At 42.2% G+C, this 19,328-nt stretch overlaps 1 protein-coding gene across 1 annotated transcript in view; it reads left to right on the forward strand.

The window, feature by feature from the left end:
- The window catches only part of SCML4 (Scm polycomb group protein like 4), a 45,564-nt gene that overhangs the window by 19,347 nt on the left and 6,889 nt on the right, over positions 1 to 19,328 (forward strand). The window contains exon 5 of the mRNA XM_029962855.1: positions 11,899 to 12,168. Coding sequence (XP_029818715.1) covers positions 11,899 to 12,168 — 270 coding nt within the window. The remainder of the gene's footprint in view (positions 1 to 11,898; positions 12,169 to 19,328) is intronic.

The raw sequence follows: 19,328 nt of genomic DNA on the forward strand, positions 1-19,328 counted from the left end.
GCTCTCTCGCCCAGGTGTCTATGGGGTTATTCTTGAAATGGGTCCCATTATCAGACTCAATTCTCTCTGGGGTGCTGTGCCACCACAGGACTTGCTTTTCAAGGCCCAGGATGGTATTCCGGGCAGTGGCGTGAGGCACTGGGTATGTCCCCAGCCTTGATCTTCTCCCCATGGCCAAATCAAATTTGTGTGCTTAGACACCGTATGGAGTTCCCTACCACTGTCCACAGGAGAACAGCATCTCTTCTTGTGGCATTTCCTGGAGGTAGGGATCTATACGGAGCATATGGATGTATATGGATCTATATGGAGCAGAAGCGCAGCAGCAGGTAGAGGTACCCTATGCTACATTAGCGCCTCTGTCTATAGGAAGGTGGGCTCTTCCTATCCACAAGCACTTGAAAAGCTGGTATGAGAAGTGCTATAGCAATGCACAAAAGGAGAGTGACTAGTGGGTGAGACACTAGCCTGGGAGCTGGATTTTTATAAGACTTTCCCATTGACTGTGTGGGCAAGTCACCCTTCCATGCTGTGCTTTTATTTGAGCATTTGTTGAAGGAGGGCAATAATTCTTGTCACCATGTGCAAAACCCTTCTGAAACAGCCAGGAAAAAAGAATAATATGATAGAAAACCACATATTATTACAATCAATATTTTCAGTCCTAAGCAACAAATAAACAGCAGCTCAGAAATTTCAAGCCCTGAGAGGGCAAGAAAAATGTTGTCTTTCCCCTTTCTAGTACCGTGGCTTGTTTAATCTTGTCTTGTTGCGTGCTATGAGGAAGAGTGCTCCTGGCTTCTCAGCACACTCAGAATAAATAGCTTTTATGGCTATCAATAGCTTTGGCACTCCTCAGCATTTAATTACCTGCAAAGGCCATTTATTGCCTCATATATTCTTTTACCATGATCATTATCCTTTAAACAATAAATAAAATATTAAGGTCACTCTTAAAGAGGGAGCAAGCCATCCAGCCACAACAAAGTATAATATAAAAAGTTCATCTGGTCTTTGTGGCATTTGGATTGATGACAGAGCCTGCAGTAAAGCCAAGCCAAGTAAGGCTTCCTTCCTTCCTCCCTCCCTCCCTCCCTTCCTTCCTTCCTTCCTCCCTTCCTCCCTTCCTTCCTTCCTTCCTTCCTCCCTCCCTTCCTTCCTTCCTCCCTTCCTCCCTCCCTCCCTCCCTTCCTTCCTTCCTTCTTGCAGCTGGAGCATCATGTCTAGGACTGGCTTCCTGAAACAAGGTGTCCAAGGTGGTAACTCTGTGACAGAGCAGCAGGAGAGGCAACTGCAGCTGGAGCTGCATGTTGTAGTCCAGAAACATGGAGGAGGGGGCAGGAACAGTTTAAGATGGTCCAAAAGGTAGGAAGTAAAGGCAGAAGGGTGAAAGAAAAGAGCAAGTCAGTCAATGCTCCTGTGGAGGGGTTTCATTAGGGTGGCAGCAGAGGCTTTAGCATTCAGATCCTTTAAACCTAGATCAGAAGAAACTAATAAAATGTACACTAAGGGGCAAATCTTGGCAAGAAGAAAAATAAGAAATAGATGGGAGAGAGAAAATTCATCTCTGATGTAATTTTTCTGGACTCTACAGAATTGGCAGAATTGGATAAATTGAACTTTCTGACCTTTAAGTTGTATGATAACTGTTTACTAACTCCCAAATGAAGAAAGACTCCCTTTCTGTTCCTATAAGTTTATGAAATTGTATCTCCTTGTGGATGCTAAGCACTGAAGCTATAAGCAGACAACCCTTCAGCAGGCAGCCCAAGGGAAATCCTCCTTCCCACATTCTGCTGAGCTGTTTTACCTTCACTAACTTGAAGGGGTGCAAGAAGATCCATTGCTTTTGAGAAGCTATCCCTAAGGGGTTAGACACTCTACTCCCAGTGGTGATTAATGAAAAGCCAAAAGGCCTTTTGTCTTCAGCCCAAGATGTGCTCAGTGCCATGGCAAAGGCACCAACAGTGCTGGAAATTGCCTAGGCTGCAGCCATGGAGATTAGAAAAGAGAGCCAACCTATGAAATGGAATTTACAGATGCTTTATTTTTCCATATGAAAAGGTATGTGCAAGGAAAGTGGATGAAATGATGGGCATAAATACATGAAGCATGATGGATGAGATCATATCCAGTATAGAAAAGAATACCCCGGGTATATGCATTTAATTCAAGCTTTACAAGCATAGCCATGTGGAGGAAGCATGGACACTTTTAGACCTCCAGTCAGGTAAATCAACTCTGAGCTCCAGGTTTAGCTTTAACTTTTTTTAGCTGGTTAAGACTTTTCCCTGGAGTGATATGATTCCTTTAGGAGATATCTAAAGTTAGGAGTCCAGGCTTTTATTTTAAATAGCTTAAATTAAAGTTGGAACAGGAATTTCCATTCCTAAACTTTTAAAATATTGATACAAATACCTGTGATCCAATATACCAGTATTTCAAGCAGTCAGATGAGCAGGCCATGAGTCAGAATTGATGATGAAAAATCTATCCAAGTGCTGCAAGCATTAGCCAGCGTGATCCACCTGTTTTTTCAAAGACACAAGTGGGAAAAAAGATGATCCTTGGGATCCTTACCTTGTGCCAATTCAAGCCACATGAGGTAACATCACTTGGGAGTCACATGTGGTGTGTCAATGTAGGCTCTGAGAGCCCATGGGCCATTAAATGTGCAGCTCCTTGCTGCTGGGTTGCTATTACAGCCGGGGTAATAGAAAGATTGGATATGGCAGTGAAGGGACTGTGAGAGTGAAAGCCAGCACTTACTAAGCAAAAGATAAAACAAGGAAGGTTTTAGAAGAGAGAGCAACACTTGCTTGCGTTTTGTGAATCTGAATGAGAGGGCCCTTGCATAAAGACTGCCTGGTACGTGGTGCCTGTGGCAGGGCCTGGGCTTGCACCTCCATGGGAGGCAGCAGAGGCAGCTGAGAGGGGGCAAAGGGAGTCTGGTGTTTAAGCTATTTCATTTTCAGCGGTTTCAAAGCAGATTCAAGTTTTATTTCATGGAACGTTACTGATTTTTGCTTGGATGTTCTTCAGTTTTTCAGCTCAGTTTTTCACCTCCCCCATGTTGCTCTCTTTTTTAGGCTTTAAACATTATTCCTCTTTACCTTCTATTTCTCTCTATCCATTTCCAGTTCACTGCAAAACAAATGAAAACCCACACACAATGGTGTTTCTATTTTAATGGAAATAAAACATTCACTTTTCTCTTGAAAAGTCATGGCCACTGTTTAATCAACAGTACTCCCCAGTTCCTTAGGATTTATTTGTCTGTGGTAATTATAGAGAGTACATCAAAATGACTTTCTGAAGCATCTGCTGGAAGAACAATAATCTGTTGGCAAAATGAGTGCAAAGCAGGGGATTAAAGCAATTAAGAGAGTAGCAGAAGCAAACTGTTGGTGGTGACTGTGCAGTTTGGTGTTCATGCTGGGATGGTGCTGGCCATGGGCAGTGATGAGCAAGGTAAGGGTGCAAGACAAGGACATGTGCCACCAGCAGCTGGGCAAGAGAAGTACTTCCCCACCTCTGACTGCAAATAAGCTACAAATGGTGGCTTGGGGAATCAGGTACTTTATGGTGGGTTTCTTCATGGAAGAGATAAGGTTACGCAAATGACTTAAACAATAGGGTGGCAGTGGCTTACCACTTTTCATTAGGGAAGCTGAATTTAAGGAAAATGTAGTGAGGCTGGAGATAGATAGGGTCCCAGGGCAAGTCCCCTGGCAGCATGGCATAGTGCAGCACAGTGATGTGAAGGGAAACTGGCTCTACGGGATCATGGAAAGAGGAGGAGATAAAAAGACTCAACAAAGGGGAATTGGTAATTTCCTAGCTGCTGGGATTGAGATCAACTAGGGATGTCAGAAGCAGCAGCAGAGAAGACAGGAAAAGAAAGATTTTGTGAAGGGGTACTAAGGCTTTAGGGCCCATATATGATGTATTTATATGACAGAAGAAATATCAGAAAGTTCAGCTGAGCTGCAGCAGTAGGCAGGGAAAAATGAAGCAGAGACTTTATAAAAGATCTTATACCTGCATACAAACACATGCACAGCTCGTGCTTTATATGTACTCTGCCTAATTCTGGATAAGACTACTATTATTTATTAATGAGAAAGCACAGCTTATTTTGCAGTTACTGCACTTTGCTCTAGACATCTCACTTCTTACATCTCAAATTATTTGTTTTTCAAACAATAAAAAATTGCTGATAAATATTTTAAGCCAGTACTAAGCAATATAATTCAGGGACATTCATCATGGTGGTAGCAGAACAAAAATGCACTTAGTACTTAATCTGCAGAGAATCCCAATATATAATACCTTGAAATTTTCAAATAACACAGTCGTTTTCTTCTAGTCGATTTTATATACAGCTTTTTGTGACTTCTAACAATGCTGATTTATAAGAATATGGAGTACATTATAAACTACCTGGATAGAAAAGCCCCTCTAGCTAGTGCTAGAAGCTGGAAACTGAAAAAATTGATTGTGGCCATCTCCCTCTGCCATTGCAGAACCACTGCTGTGCTAAGACAGAAAACTATACAACCCCGATAAATCTTCTTTTCATGATGTACACCTTGGTATAACATAAGGCAAGGGAGAAAGGTAGAGAAAGGAGGAGCAGGTCTGAATCAGGCAGAAAGGACCAAAGGAAGACTTTTTCTAAAGGCCAGATCCCTGTGTCATTGAAATCACTTTGCCTTAGCTTGTGGGTGTGCCTAAACAATTAGCCTATGATGTATCATAGGACTAAAACCTCTCCATTGCAATACAATACATTCACTCAATCATCCCAAGCCCTTTAAAAATGGAAAAAGTTGCTCAATAGGTTATTTATGCACACGAGCACATTTTATTATTAAATCTAATATATTTGTCAGCAGCTAGCTTGTGAATTTACTCTACCTTTTTATTCATTTTGGACAATAAAACCATGCTGATCTGTTCCCAGCTGGTTTTATTCCGTGGTTCTACTGCATAAAACACAACGAGACTGCTGTCTGGGCTGCAAACACTCAAGAGAAATGGTTTAAATAATGAAAAAAATTGCCTATGCTGAAGACCTTGTAATCAGGACAACATTGGATTTTGGAAAATTCTCTAAAAAAGTTTAGATTCTCGATGTTAACTGACTGGCAGCTTGTCCTTGGGGAATTCAGCATTTCAGTTCCTGCGAAATACGTTTTAGCAGCTCGGACGCAGCCAGATGATACATGGTGCAGTAAAGCCCCAGACTAAACCCTGGAGAATTCATTGCAAGTTTTATCTCCACTGTGTGACCATGGTTTCAGTCTTCATAATATCTGCATTCACAAGCGAATGAGGCATATTTACATTTTTCTGTTCTGACTGACGAGTAACCCCCCTTTTTCTCCCCTGTGGATGCAACTGTGTGTCCCTATAACGCATGCAAAAGTTATCCTGTAGAATGAAAACCACAGGCGTGACAGTCCTGAACCGCTGTTGGCAGATGCCCTGGGCTGCCTGCTCTCTCACTGCTTCTCTGCAGCAGCCTCAGGGATGCTGTGACTCCTTAGGGATGTGTCTCCATACCACACTGCCTTGCCAAGCAGCAAGCAGCTTGACTCTGATGCCACAAACCAGATGTCACTCCCTGTAATGTTTTCCATGTCCAGCCAAATTGTGGCAGCCTCGGGTTGGTGTGGAAAAGGTCCGGTCCTTGCCCAGCTGTATGGTGTGCAGATGCATGCACCAGAGAGTGAGTGGTGTTGATACAGTACAGAAATGCCTGCTAAGGGGTGACATCGTATTTTCATTGTGCTGCATGTCTGGACAGGCAATGGAACTAAAAGGAATGGGCTGGTGCTGTAATCCCAGAGTAAATCATAGCAGGCAGAGCTGGAAAGTCCTAATCCATCATACAAGACTCCTATCTTTAGACAGATACATCCAGGCTCAAGCTACAGGGAAGATAAGGTCCATGTTCTGTTCCTGACTGGACAGAAATGTGTGAGGCTATTTGGAAGGCACAGAAAAAGTTCTTTTATAATCTTATAAGTGTTGATGTTAAAACAGAAGATAGCAGTTCAGAGCCAAGGCATATCTTTCACAATCTTAAATACTGTTTACATCTTTCTGCTCTCTCCCTTTCTGGCTTACGCTAGCTTGAACTGATGGTTAAACTCATCTGAAGAATTTCCTTTCACATTTCAGCATTTGCTTTTTGTTTTTCCCCATTTCTATTTTTACTTTCATCAAGGCTGAGATTCAGGGTTTCTAAGCTGCTGCTTAAAACTGTCCCCCCACAACTCCCAGACAGGACAAATACCATCCATGTGCAGGAAGCTGGAGCCAAACTCAGGAACTATAAAATGCAGGCAAAGATAAAACCTTATAAAGAAGGAGTCTCTCAATAGGATTTTGACACTGTGGTGGCTCCTCTCAAAATGACTGGGAGATGAAAAAAGGCTAGACCTGGCTGGGAAAAAGGAGAGGTCTGAGGAAGCTATGATATCATGCTGCTTAAAATACAGAGTTCACATCTGGTCAACCCATTATAGACAATATATGGTAGCACTTTAAAAGGTACAGGGAAGGGTCAGAGGGCAAAGCCCATCACTAAATGATATGAGGAATAGGAGATGACACAAAAAAGGAAGAGTGCGGGCAGAGTAAAGAAAGAAAGAAAGAAACCTATATTGTCTGTAAGGAAAAGAAATTAATGGGGAATTTAATTAAAGCAAATGCAAATGATTGGGCATTGCAGGTGGTGAAGTAAAAGGTTATGAAATGATATTAAAGTATTCTCCTAGAAGGAAGGGCAGATATCCCAGGAAGATACTGGTGTCTGAAAGACCTCTCTGGTTTGGGGATTGCTGTGTGCTCATAGGTAGGGGTATGCATTTCCAGCAGTGCCTCATGAAGCCTTCACCCAGATGCAGCCACTCCATGGCTGTGCAGGACATGACCTGTTAAGTGGGAGAAGGGTCTCTGGTCCCAGTTCACTGCCCTGACCTTGGGCTCTGCTGTTCAAGCAGCAATCTGGGTACAAACCCAGAGAAAGGCATGGGGATATCAGAAAAGGAAAGCTGGATCAATGTAAGTCGGAGAGGGATGGAAGGGGAACAGCCTGGGGAAGAAATGGCTATGCAGGTCAGCAGTATGGGAGGAAGGAAAACAGAAAAGAGAGACAGGAAAACAGCTGGCAAAATGGGAAGAGGGTGATGCTGCAGGTGCAGGAAAGCAGTGTTAGAGCAAGAGATGGTAGGAATACGATGGAAGAAGCAGTAGAAAGACATGATGGAGAAGAATAGAGGAAGAAACTGGGCGGGGGTATAAGGGAAGGGAGCCTGAGATAGGTAAAGGAAGAGACATACAACACAATCAGTGGTGTAGGAGCAGCAGCAGGTGAGGAAAGCAGCACAAGGCATGTTTGGCCTGGGAGAAGGCAGAATAGAGTGTCTCTGGAATGTAGAAACAGCTTTTACCTATAGGAGAAATTTTAGCAGAATAAGTTTGGACTTTTTGTGAGATGTAGAAGAAAAAATAAGAGATTAGATCCACTATTCCCAGATGCTGCAGTATGCATCTATGTGGTACTCCATAGTGGCAAACAAATAGGATTGAGGCAAAGAACTTAATGTGTTCCAGAAGTGAGAGACAAAACAAGTATTTCTCTTCATCCTAATGGAGAACTGGGGTCCAGAGATGAGAGATAACCTGACCGAGGTCACTCCAGAAGGTTGCAGCAGAGCTGGGATGATAGCTGCAGGTTCTCAGGCTGTTCTAACTCTCAGCTGCCTAATCTTCAGGAATCTGGCTAGACACAATACAGGCTGTTATTTTAAAGAAACTCAGATAAAGAAATGTGTATTTTTAAATTGCAAAAGTGATTGTGGCTTTTCTCTCTTCTCTGTTGTTGCATTTTAAGGTGTGCTGGATGTAACAGCCTTGGGCTTTTCAATCCAATAACCTGTGCACCACTCATGGAAAGGAAAACTATGCCAAAATGGCTTGGGCATCTCAGAGTGGTGAACAGCTCTAATGGAGACTATTGTGCCTATAGCAAAAGCTCGAAGCAGCTTTCTCATAAATCTTACTTTAAAGCATTGTGTACTAATTTCTCAATAGTATGTGACACTGACTGCCTGGAAAATAAAATATGGAGTGTGACAGAATACAAAAGGGCTAAGCTACAGATTCATGAAACCGTTGCATTTTAAACCTCAATAGAGAGTCATATTTTCTTCTATTGTCTAAGAAAACATGTTTTTTCCTAATTGGCCAAAGTGGGATTAGAAGCTGTGAAAGCCATACACTTTATAAAGCCTTCTGGGAGTTTACAAAAGGCAGATATTTTCATGTACATCATCAGTGGAACTCCAAGTCATGCAGCTTCTCTGTGGTACAAACTAACAAAGAGTTGGAGAAATATGAGCACAGAGCTTCCCCATTTTCTTCAGTTTTCGGACAGTGGAGCTCATCCCTCCTTCTGTGCCACAGTAAGGACACCCTGGACCCCTAACATGAGCCCTTATCATGGTTCTCCCCCACCCTCTGTGGTTGCTTCTTGGAGTGGAGAAAATGTCAGTCATAGGATCATAGGACAATTCATGTGGGAAGAGACCCCAGGAGGTCTCAGGTAAAACCCCTTGCCCAAAGCAGAGTCAGCTATGGGATATGGGATCCTACCAGGTTGCTCAGGGCTTTGTCCAATCTGGTCTGCAGAGTCTCTCTGGGCAGCCTCTGCCACCACCCCACTGTACTCATGGGTAAAAGGTTTCTCCTTATATGCAGTCTGAAATTTTCATTTCAAGTTCTGCTTGTTGTCTCTTGTTCATCTGCCACACAGCACAGTGAACAGCCTGGCTCTATCTTTTTAGCAACCTCCCTGGGGGTTCTGTGGGGCTGCTGCTAGGTTCACATCCCAGGCTTCCTCTCCCCAGGCTGAATAAGTCCTGTTCTCCCACCTCTCCTGAGCAGGGCAAGTGCTTCAGGCCCCAGGCCTCTTGATGGCCCTCCACTGAACTCACTGGTTTGTCCATGTCTGCCTGATATTTCAGACACCAAATCTGGATGCCAGGTTAGATCCCTGTGGTACCATGCTTTGTACTGGCCTCCATGCAACCTGTCAAGTGCCATCCACTAAGCCTGATCATCCAAAGAGTTTCTCAGTCATCCCAACCGTAATGGTCCAATGAAGACATTAACATGACTTTTCAAATTTCCAGAGCACCTTCCACTGGGGAATGTTTCATACAGTAATGCATGGAGGCTCCTGCTTGGTCTGTGACAATAGACATCATTACTACCATTTTGGAGCTCAAAACAAAGACGTGGAATAAATTGATCTAGATCAAGAAAAGAGTCTTAGGCAAGATTAGGAACAGAACAGACAGCAATTGGCTCCTAGTCATAGTCTTGCACACAACTCTCTTGCACACAAATCACGGGTGTCCTTCCACAGGAAGATTTCATCTGCACGTATCTTATTTCACACAGAATACTGAGAGAGCCCGACACCAGTCAAAAAATCCCTGGTGCCTGCTCACAAATTTTGGAGTAATTTAAATCCCTAGTAATAAAAGCTGTATGCTGTTTATTTAGCCTGGCTCTTTTAATGTGCTGTTTGTTGTCTTGATAGTCTATGTCTTCTTCATATTGTAATCATATTAAAAGAGCATTCTTTTCCTGGAATAAAGAGGTAATGATTCACAAGAGGCATAATTATTCCATGCAGTGCAGGCAGGATGCTGCAGAAAGAGCCGTCTTCTTTATGCGTAAGAGGCTTTTATTGCAAGTGTTCTACACAGTAATTAAATTCCTTTGAATGAGGAGGCTAGATTGGATTTTCTTTGGTTTATTGGGAGGAGTCTGAAAAGCAAGGTATTTAGCTCAATCACTATATAATTTTGGCATCTGTTGGAGGTTAGGGAGAAAGGTTCAGGGTGTCTGATTCCCATTTCTCTTACATGTTGTGTTAGCTGAACTCCACTGAATTCAGTTGAATTACACCCTATCTGAATTTGTGTGAGAATCAAGCTCAAAAACCCCTAGCAGGAAACAGCAGTAGACCTGAAAGTATGCTTTAAGAATCCAAATAATCTAAGGGAAAAAAGCCTTGCTAAAGGAAAGTTACTTGCAGTTTCAAAGGCAAGTGTCCAAAAGCGAGGAAACTTTACATTTACAGCTTTCCCTCAAATCTGATGTTTGCCTTATGGCGAGTCCAGTCTTGGCCCAAAGTGGGACAAAGTTTTGAAAGACAGCAGCAAGAAAATAAAAAGTCAGGCAATCATGTAACAAAAATCTGTTCTGTGGCTTAACACCCAAGCCAGGATGCTGGCATGGCACAACTCTTTAGTATTTGAGTTGTCGAACTAAATCATGTTTGTTTAACATCAGCTACGGTACACAGCTGCCAAGTAGGTTTTGGGTTTTCTTTTTAAAGCAAAAGAGTAAAAATGTAAATTAAAAGGAAAACTCTGCTACATACAGCCTCAACATCTATTAGCAATGTAGTTTCTGTCTTACGGCAGGAATTACAGCATGAATTCTTGTTATTCAATAAGGCTATGTCAGGAGGAGGGTGTTGCTCAGGCAGGGAAGATGGTGTGTGACACCCTGGGGGTAATTTCACCCTGCTTAGATGTCTCTGGAGGGAGCATACGCATGATGAGGAAAGTGGACTTTTCAACAGCTCAGAGAAACATCTTGGGGCAATGGAAGGCACTTCCCTAATCTAGGGGCTCCCTGCCTGCCAGGTGTTAACACCCAGTGGGAGTGGGAATCTCTAAAGCGCAGATTGCCAGTAGCGTTCTGTGAAGGTTGGGATCTTAGAGAGGTTTCCAGGAGCTCTGCTGGTATCCCAGTAGTGATAAACCTGGGGCTGAGTGAGAGGAGGGCTGGTTTTGCAGGGAAAACAGCAGTGGGAACGAGGAGGAAGACCTTTGATAATCTTTTGATGAAGACAAAAAAAAAGGCAAATAGGAAGGAGCTTGAATATCGATGCCTGTTAGGAGGAGACTGGGGCTAACCAGAGGAGGACAATGACATGAACTTGGAAGTGACTGACCTGGACCTAGGTCTGAGAAGAACTGGCAAAAAGAAGTCTGCACACTGCAAAACCTTAGACTAGACCTGCCTCATGCCTGTCCATTAGACCCCAAACCCCATAGGGGAATATAATTCTCTAAAATAGGTCCTTAAGTGCAGAATTTGGTTTATTATGAGGAATCTGAAAAGCAAGGTATTTAGCTCCTACCTAGTGTGAAAAGTACAATGCAGAGGAGAGGAACCATAGCAATGGTCTGCAATCATCTGTGATGTCAGCGTGCTTGTCCGAACCCAAGTCAGGTCCAAGTGACTCCCTTACACATATATGTCTGTGATAAACCTTGGGTGTACTCTTCAGTCATCCTTGCAGGATACCAGGCCTGATGGATGTCTGTGGCTGAGGATACTTCTGATTCATTCTAATTGCAGCCAGAATGCTTTGGTTTATTACCTTCACTCCCTCCTACTGGCTGCCAGGCATGAACCCAACAAACTTGTCCCATTGTCCTCCCCTGCCTCTTTCCTTTCAATTCTCTAGTCTTGGTGGTATTCAAGGAGCACCATGAGGCAAATGGGACCCACCAGTCCGTGGCCCAGGACTTTACAGAGGATATGCTGTAAGCTGACATGGATGACTCACATTAAGCCATAGTTTTCCTGTTGTGACTCTACTGACCTCTGAGTGGTTGTGCTTCCCTTCATTAATTCTTAGCAAGGATCCCTCTTGGAGCCAGCTATCTGTACAGAAAGTTGGAAATGGAGCTATACTTTTTGATCAAAGAAAAGGGAATTTTGAAAAAAAAAATTCACAGACTGAATTAAAACTGGTTTTGTTTTACCGATGTTTCTTTTGTGTCTGGACTTCCTGAGTAGAAACAGTTATACCTGAGGACTACCTGGTTGATCCTGCAAACGGGAAGCAATACAGCCTGGATCCTGCCAATGCTGCCTTCGGTTGCATGGGTTCCATGTACACTGTGCGTCAGAGTCCTGCAGATGGACATCCTGCTGGAGGCTCCTCTTCCTCCTGTAGCCATCATCCTGCTCAAATGTCTTCAGGGGGGTCCTCATCTACTGGCTTGCGGCATCAGAATTCCAGCCCAACAAGGAATGGGGCCTGTCTTGAAGGAAATAGAAGTGGTAATAAAACATCTTCCATTTAGTGATGTGCTATGCAGGTGCTGTACTGGAATCTCAACTCATTCCCAAATTCGCTAGAAAATTAGTGAGGTAGTTCTGTGATAGAATCCATCCAGACCACTCATGCTTCCACTTAGAAGGAGAAATAATAACCTAGGTAAACACAAAATCAATCTGTTCATCATTAAATAAAAAGGTGAATGTTTCCTGAAGCTGTTATTATGTAAAGATATGTATTATGTATAATTGTGTGGCAATCACAACTGTTATTATCAACTTAGAGATATAAATATTAATATATAAAGCTCTCCTCCTCATTGATTGATACTGCCTACCGGCAGGTTACTTGTATGACACCAGCTGTGTATAAGATATGATGCAGAACAAACCCAAATATTAGTGCCTACCTTAAAGCATTTTCGCAAAAGGTTTTGCTTCCAGTGTGTGGCCCATCCTGCCCCTTTAATCATGAACTAAGACAGATTTTGCTTGAAAAAGACTCCTCAGCAGAACATGTATTTTTTGAAATAATTTAGCTCACTGCTCAAGGCTCTTTTGTTCTTCAGGGAGCAAAGTCATAAGAAGTTTATCTGCAAATGCAAGAGATGCCATGGGAACCACTGCATTCAGTGACTCTTCTTTTTCCCTTTCTTTGTATTTTTGTCCAGTTACACTGCTAGGACTTATATTTACTGGGTCAGTTGCTCTGCCCATCAGCTATAGTTCCTATTAACCATGATTTTTTTTTTTCCTCTAGAAATTACCCAAGTTCATCAAACGGGTTAGCTAATTCACTGAGCTTCCCTTAACTTTGTTTGCATTTTCCAAGTTCTCAATTAGCAGGTCTTTATCAGTAGTGATTCCAACAGTGTCTTCACCTTTACTAATTATTCAAACTTCATTTATGCATTTTTCATTTTGAAGATAGATCTAACAAAGGAGTTGAATGTCTCAGCCATTTTTAAGTCATTAATTTCTTTCCTTCCTCATTTATTAATGGAGTCTACCATCAATCTAGTGTGGGTTTTTTAGAATCTTTATATATTTGCAGAAGCCTTTCTGGTTCCCCTAGTCCCTTTGTCTACCATTAGATCATTACATTGTCTTTTTCCCCTTGCATTGTCCCTGGAAACTTCAAGTGATTCTGCATATTCTTGCTTGGAAGCCATTCCAGAACCTCTTTCTTTTTCCTTTTCTTAATCTTCACTTAATTCTTTCAGTACCCCTCACCTCCCCAACACCTGTATTATTTCTTGTTCCTGAACTTTTGCTATTTAATATTTTAGAGCATTTTTCTTCCCAAACATGTATTATCCTTGTATTCACTTGTTTATCTAAGTCTGCCTTCTTAAATGCTCAATAACTACCCAAAACCACCATTCACTTTGCTATTATTTTCACACACTTGTTTCCCTGGTTTACCCCTGCATTAGTCTGTTATAGACACCACTGGTAAGTGTTTGGTTCTCATGATTTTTTCCTTTACTTACAGAGTCAACTTTACTTAAAGCAAATTAGATAGTATAGAAATGCACTACTGCAAACAAGTTGTAAAAGGTCATCACTAGGAACTGGTGGCCTCAGTTACAAAGAAAAGGAAATGAAAAGCCACTTTCAGATCTTGTTCAGTGCCTCTCAGGCTGCCATAATCAGGTGCTGGAAGGACAAGAGGCTTAACGTGCCTCCTACTGCTTCCTTAGAGCCTCCTAGCAGAACTGGGACCCTTTTGTCAAGCTTTATAGTTGGCAGCTGTGAGAAGCCAAGACTTAACAATGTTTTTACTTACTTGCTTTAAAAATCTTTATCATTCTGCTTGATATCACTCATTATCTCTTTGTAGTATATGTGAAGAGCCAGGGCAGTTCAGAGCAAAGGTCTGTCTAGCCACACATCCTGTCTCCACCATGGAACAGCTGCGTGCCCCAAGGAAAAGGATAAATGGAGAGGTGGTGCACTACCCACTACCCTTTCTGCCCTCAGAAATTTGTGGCTCAAGGACTTCCTGAACCAGAGGTGGCGGATTCATGTTTAGTAACACTTCATAGATTTGTCTTCCCTGAATCACTCAGTGGCTTATTGAATACTTTGTGCATTTCAGCACACAAAAAATTTCCATGCTTAAAAATGTACTGTGTGCAGAAAACTCGTGGTATCAGGGGATGGAAACTATGTTCAAGAGCCTGAAGCCTAAAATCAGAGCGTCTTAAGCTTGTTCAGCTGCATTACTTTCCCTTCTTGTTTCTGATTCTGAATGTCACCGTTTCTCCGTCTCAGCCAATGCCTTGTGAAAGCTCTGCATGGTCCTGAGCATGAAGCTAAGCTTCAGGAGACAGCTCCATCTCTCTTTTTGTGACTTCCCACAAAGCCCACAGTCTACAAAATGAAAGGTTGAAATATGGCACATATTTTCTCCAGAACTGAACCAACAAAAAAGTCATAGAGTGGTCATGCAACAGGCTTTGAAGGTTCCTGTATTTCTCTAGCTTAAAACTTACTAAAGCACTTTGAGGAGCAAAGAGGAAGAGATTGTGTTCAAACCAGGCATCCATGACATGTATCTCTAAAGCAGTTACAACTGACTTGAAGCTGTTATATATAATACTTGGGGTTAATAGGACCCATCCCAAAACACCTTAGTATTTTTTTATGTGACAAGTATTTGACACTTGCATAGCCTCGATCCTCTGGAATCTCTGTGTCATTTGGCCAGCTCAACAGCAAGGGCTTGCTAAAACTGAAAGGTATACAGTGTACATAATTTAAATGGTTATGGTTTCATTGATACTGTTGTGTTTTTTTTTGTTTTTTTTTTTATTTTTTAACAATTTATTAGTCCTGGTATCACCCACTGTAGATTAGGATCTACCCATACAGAGATGGGTTTCCTGTCAAGGTCTCTAACAGAGGGAATAGCAATCCCCTGTGCTCCACCCATGTATGGCAGCACAAACAGCCAGTGCACATTTGTGCCACCACCATCCATCACGTTTCGTCTGATCCACTCAGCTGCTTTCTGGAGACTCCAGCAGAGTCTCCTGTAGTCCGTGGCAGTAGCCAGGTCCTCTGAGACAGAGGAGAGCCACTTGCTCTCAGACACATCAGGTACTTTTCTGTGGCTGTAATGGGCAACACAGTGAGATCCATGAAGTCAAGGTGCTCACACAGTCATGACAATATCACTTCCAGCATTAAGACACTTTAATGTTTCCAGTCACAGACTGGTTTCACCTCTTACTCCATTTGCCATAGTGTCAGCTCTGTAACACTGCAATCTCACCAGAGTCCTACAAAGCATTTCCTGGTCCTCCTTAAAATTAGAGACCGTATTTCTTCACAGCTATCATATTTTCACCCACCACGTTGCTTCCGCTTCTACTGGCAATCCCAGACTTTTAAAATACACATCTTTCTGCTATTGCCTTAATGCAATTACACTGGAGTTTGATTACTGCCTTCACAAAGTCTCTCTTGCAAAAGTCTTTGGAATCTGCGTATGTTTTTCTCCTTTCTAGGCATAATTTATATGTTGCTGAATCATAAGTAAGCAAAGATGAGTAAGTGGTGCATGCCAGTCTCTGTTCTTATCCTCTTCAGTTTGTATACTTACAAGGCAGGGATGGGCAGGACTCATTAAAAAGAGGAAGAATTTATCTCTGAAACTTTGAATCAGTCCTATTTATTTAGGGATAGTTATGAAAAATATCTTGCCTTATTTATCATGGTGGGCAAATATAATGGAAAAAACCATAATCATAAAACATATCTCATTGCATAGCAGAACATGTCTTTCAAGTGGAATGGATGAGATTAAACCTCAAAGCTCTCATTAATGTGATTGGAAGCTTGATGCCTAATTCTCCTTGATTATGCTAAAAAATTCAGAAAAAAAAAATAAAAAAGATCTATTTCAGAAAGCCAGTTGGGGCTGCTAACAGATAAACATGCACTTTCCTGTCATCATTTGCCAAACTGAAGCTTTTAAATCAGGGAAGGAATAGTCAAGGACATCATAAACCTTTTCAAGCCTGCTTACATAACAGACAAAGCCTTTATCCCAAGTACGAAGAATTGTGTGTTCAACCACTATATAGTAACCTTAACCTTGCCCTGTAGCTTGTTATTTTTATGTAAATTTTATTATCCAATATTAGCAGTTAATTATTATCACCTGAGGGTCTTTGTTATAGAGGCAATTTTGCTTGTTAATGCATATATTTCCTGAAAACGTTTGGGGGCACAGGGTTAGAAATTTCTGTTTTTCCGGAATAATGCTGCAAGCACCTTGTGGGAACTAGATCCAGCACCTCCCCAAGGCAAAGGAGCTGCTGATGGCATTGTGAGCCTCACTGTTGGGTACCATTTCTTCAGCAAATAGAGCTTGCCTGCTAATTTTTTAGGACATTTACAGTCTGAAAGTTTTGGTGCGTTCAATGAGCTGCCTTTTTTTTTTCCCACTACAAAACAGAGGCAAAGTAAGAAAAGGCCAAATAAATATTTAACGCCCATGGCCACATCTCGTGCAGCTGGATGCTGGGCTGCGTCTGCAGCGGGTGGAGGAGCACCTGCGATGTTTCATCCCCACACGGTGTGTTCCATGCTGTAAGTGGGAGCAGCTGCTACCCTGGTGGGACAGGGACTCTTCTCCGATGCACTGCAAGGCTGAGGACACCAGCCAGGTGGTGCTTGACATGTCCTGCAAATGCTGGCCAGTGCAAATGGACGCGTTAAACCCAATCTTCTTTGCAGAGCTCTCTGCTGACCATGGCTCATCAACCCCCCCAATGCTCATAAATATCCTGTAATTGTATCGTCCCAGATGCCCGCTTTTCTGATACCTCTCCTCCCACTTGGCATGCCATAGATTTTTAGAAAAGTGGCTTCTACAAAGCCTTCCTTTTGTCAATTTTATAGTCTGAGGTGGTTTGTTTTTAAAATAACTCCCATTTCTCTGCGCCTTTGAGGGTCTGCTACTTCTGCTTAGTTTCAGTAGATCTGCTGCTCCTTATTATCTGCTCCAGTGCAATCAGAGAGAACCTTTTAAAATTTCATTCCCACCCCCTTCCCTTGAGGCAAAGAAATCATTTAGGCCTGCAGCAATATTAAAGTTCATCTGTCACTCCCTTTCCACTCTTATCTATCAATGACTGTACTCCCTCTGGGCTCTGTTTGTTTGCCAAGAACATATTTAGGGAGTCTGTTATTTGTCTTTCCTTCTTTTGCAGGTTTAACTCCATCTTAGCATTTTATTTCCTTGTCACACCTCTGCAGCCATTTGGGTGTTGGCCCTCTCTTCATTCTCCTTCTCAGGAAGGTCCTGAGGTGAGTGGCAGAGAAAAGCCTGTGTGGAGTGAAAACACAGACCAAGCCAGGCCACGTCTTTCTCTCAGCTTCACTTGGCTTTGGCCACTGATGTGGTAATTCCAGCTGTTTCTGTGCAGGCAATGGTCTCAAGTGGGATGCCCAGAGACTTTCCCCTGCAGAGGAACCTCTTCACTGTTCTTCCCCAATATCCTTGAGGCAGGAGGGGAAAGTGCTTCCCTCTGATTACCTAAATTTCCATATCCCATTCCATTAATTTGACAAATTTTTGCCACCTGTCAAAAACAGGAAATTGGATTTGACCTAGATTATGATCTCTAAAAATAATTATTGGTCGCAAGCACTCCCATCTCTTTGTAATCTGAGTATTCATTATCATCTTGATTAATTCTGATGACAGGATGGCATAGGATACCCTGGAGACATGAGACTTCCTCATTTATCTAATTCTTAGGTTAAGTGCGAACACCTTCAGATAAGAAAAAATGTATAGCACCTGCCCCGCTGCCATCAAACACTTTCATGCTTAATATAGTCTTTCAGCAAACTGGTGGTATTGAAACAAACCCCGTGCCTTTGTGAAGACATGAAATGATCTATTTTCTTTTGTAAATAGAGAAATTACACTCAAATGGGTAAACTAAAATGTTAAAAAAGCCAAATAAATTAAGCAGCAAAATAAATTCTAAAATATATGGAAAACCAGATTGTTTCCAAACTCACCAGCTACAAATTGATATTTGGCCACAAACTGGTGGTATCCCAGTTTTATTAATAACATTTAAAGATAGCCCCTTTTACACAAGTAAAATAACAGATCTTAATTCATGAGAAAGCAGAGGATAATCCAGGACTCGATACTAGGTAGGTAAATAAAGTAAAAAAATATTTGAAGAATTAATATCAACACATAATTCTTGTTTTTATATTATTATGTTATACCTCAGGTGGGGATTTGATAGGGTTATCTTCACCTGCTAGGGCCTGTAAGAGTTCTAGCCATGTAGTCTCTTTAGAAAGGTCATTTATGCATTTGTCTTTAAGAAATCAGATTTGTGCTATTGATTGCTAGATTGTGAAGGAATGAACAGATTCCTCCTGTCATTTCAACCTTCTGTTTTCCTCCCCCTTCCCTTCATTACAGGTACTTCCAATACCTGTGAAGGCTCCCAGCTGCACTCGAGTCTCTCTGCTACCCTTTGCCCTTTCCTGATATTGTATTTCTGGAAGGATCAGGTTGCAGGCAAGAGTCACTGAGCTCCAGGCTGCTCTTTTATGCCCAGTGTGAATCGCAGGATAAGCCCTCTGGGCTTTCCTTACGTTTATACAAATTAAAGGGAAAAAATGGGATTCTCAGCAGCGGCATGACATCTCCCCTGAGCAGGTTATGGTAGTAGTATAGAAACTCCTGCAATACTTTGCACACAGCCAAACCTTTGTCTCCTCCCTCTATTTTCCACCTAGTTTGCAAAAGCCTGTTTTTCTCCCTGACCTTTGGTTTGAGGTGCTGTAGTGCCCAATACCTTCACACATCAGTTGGCATTCAAACCACCGACAGATCATGAAGGGGAGAAATACTCTCCCCTCTATCTCTCAGACAAGTTTCAGTTCTCCCGCTTGTCCCTGACAAAGTTCCTAAATGTTACTGATGATCCAGGGGTTGGCCAAGATTACCCTGTTCATTTTACACTCTTTGTCTTCATTGTTTCATGCCAAAGGCTCCAGATGGTGTCTGTACCATTGTGTATTGCATTTATTTTGTGAGCAGAGCCCAGGGTCGCCTGAGTCCATATGAACACCAGTCCTTGCTGTCTAATTAAAAAGACCTGCGGCTATTCCTT

Source organism: Manacus vitellinus, unplaced genomic scaffold (assembly GCF_001715985.3).
Source record: "Manacus vitellinus isolate BGI_N305 unplaced genomic scaffold, ASM171598v3 scaffold_4_pilon, whole genome shotgun sequence".
Taxonomy (NCBI): Eukaryota; Metazoa; Chordata; class Aves; order Passeriformes; family Pipridae; genus Manacus; species Manacus vitellinus.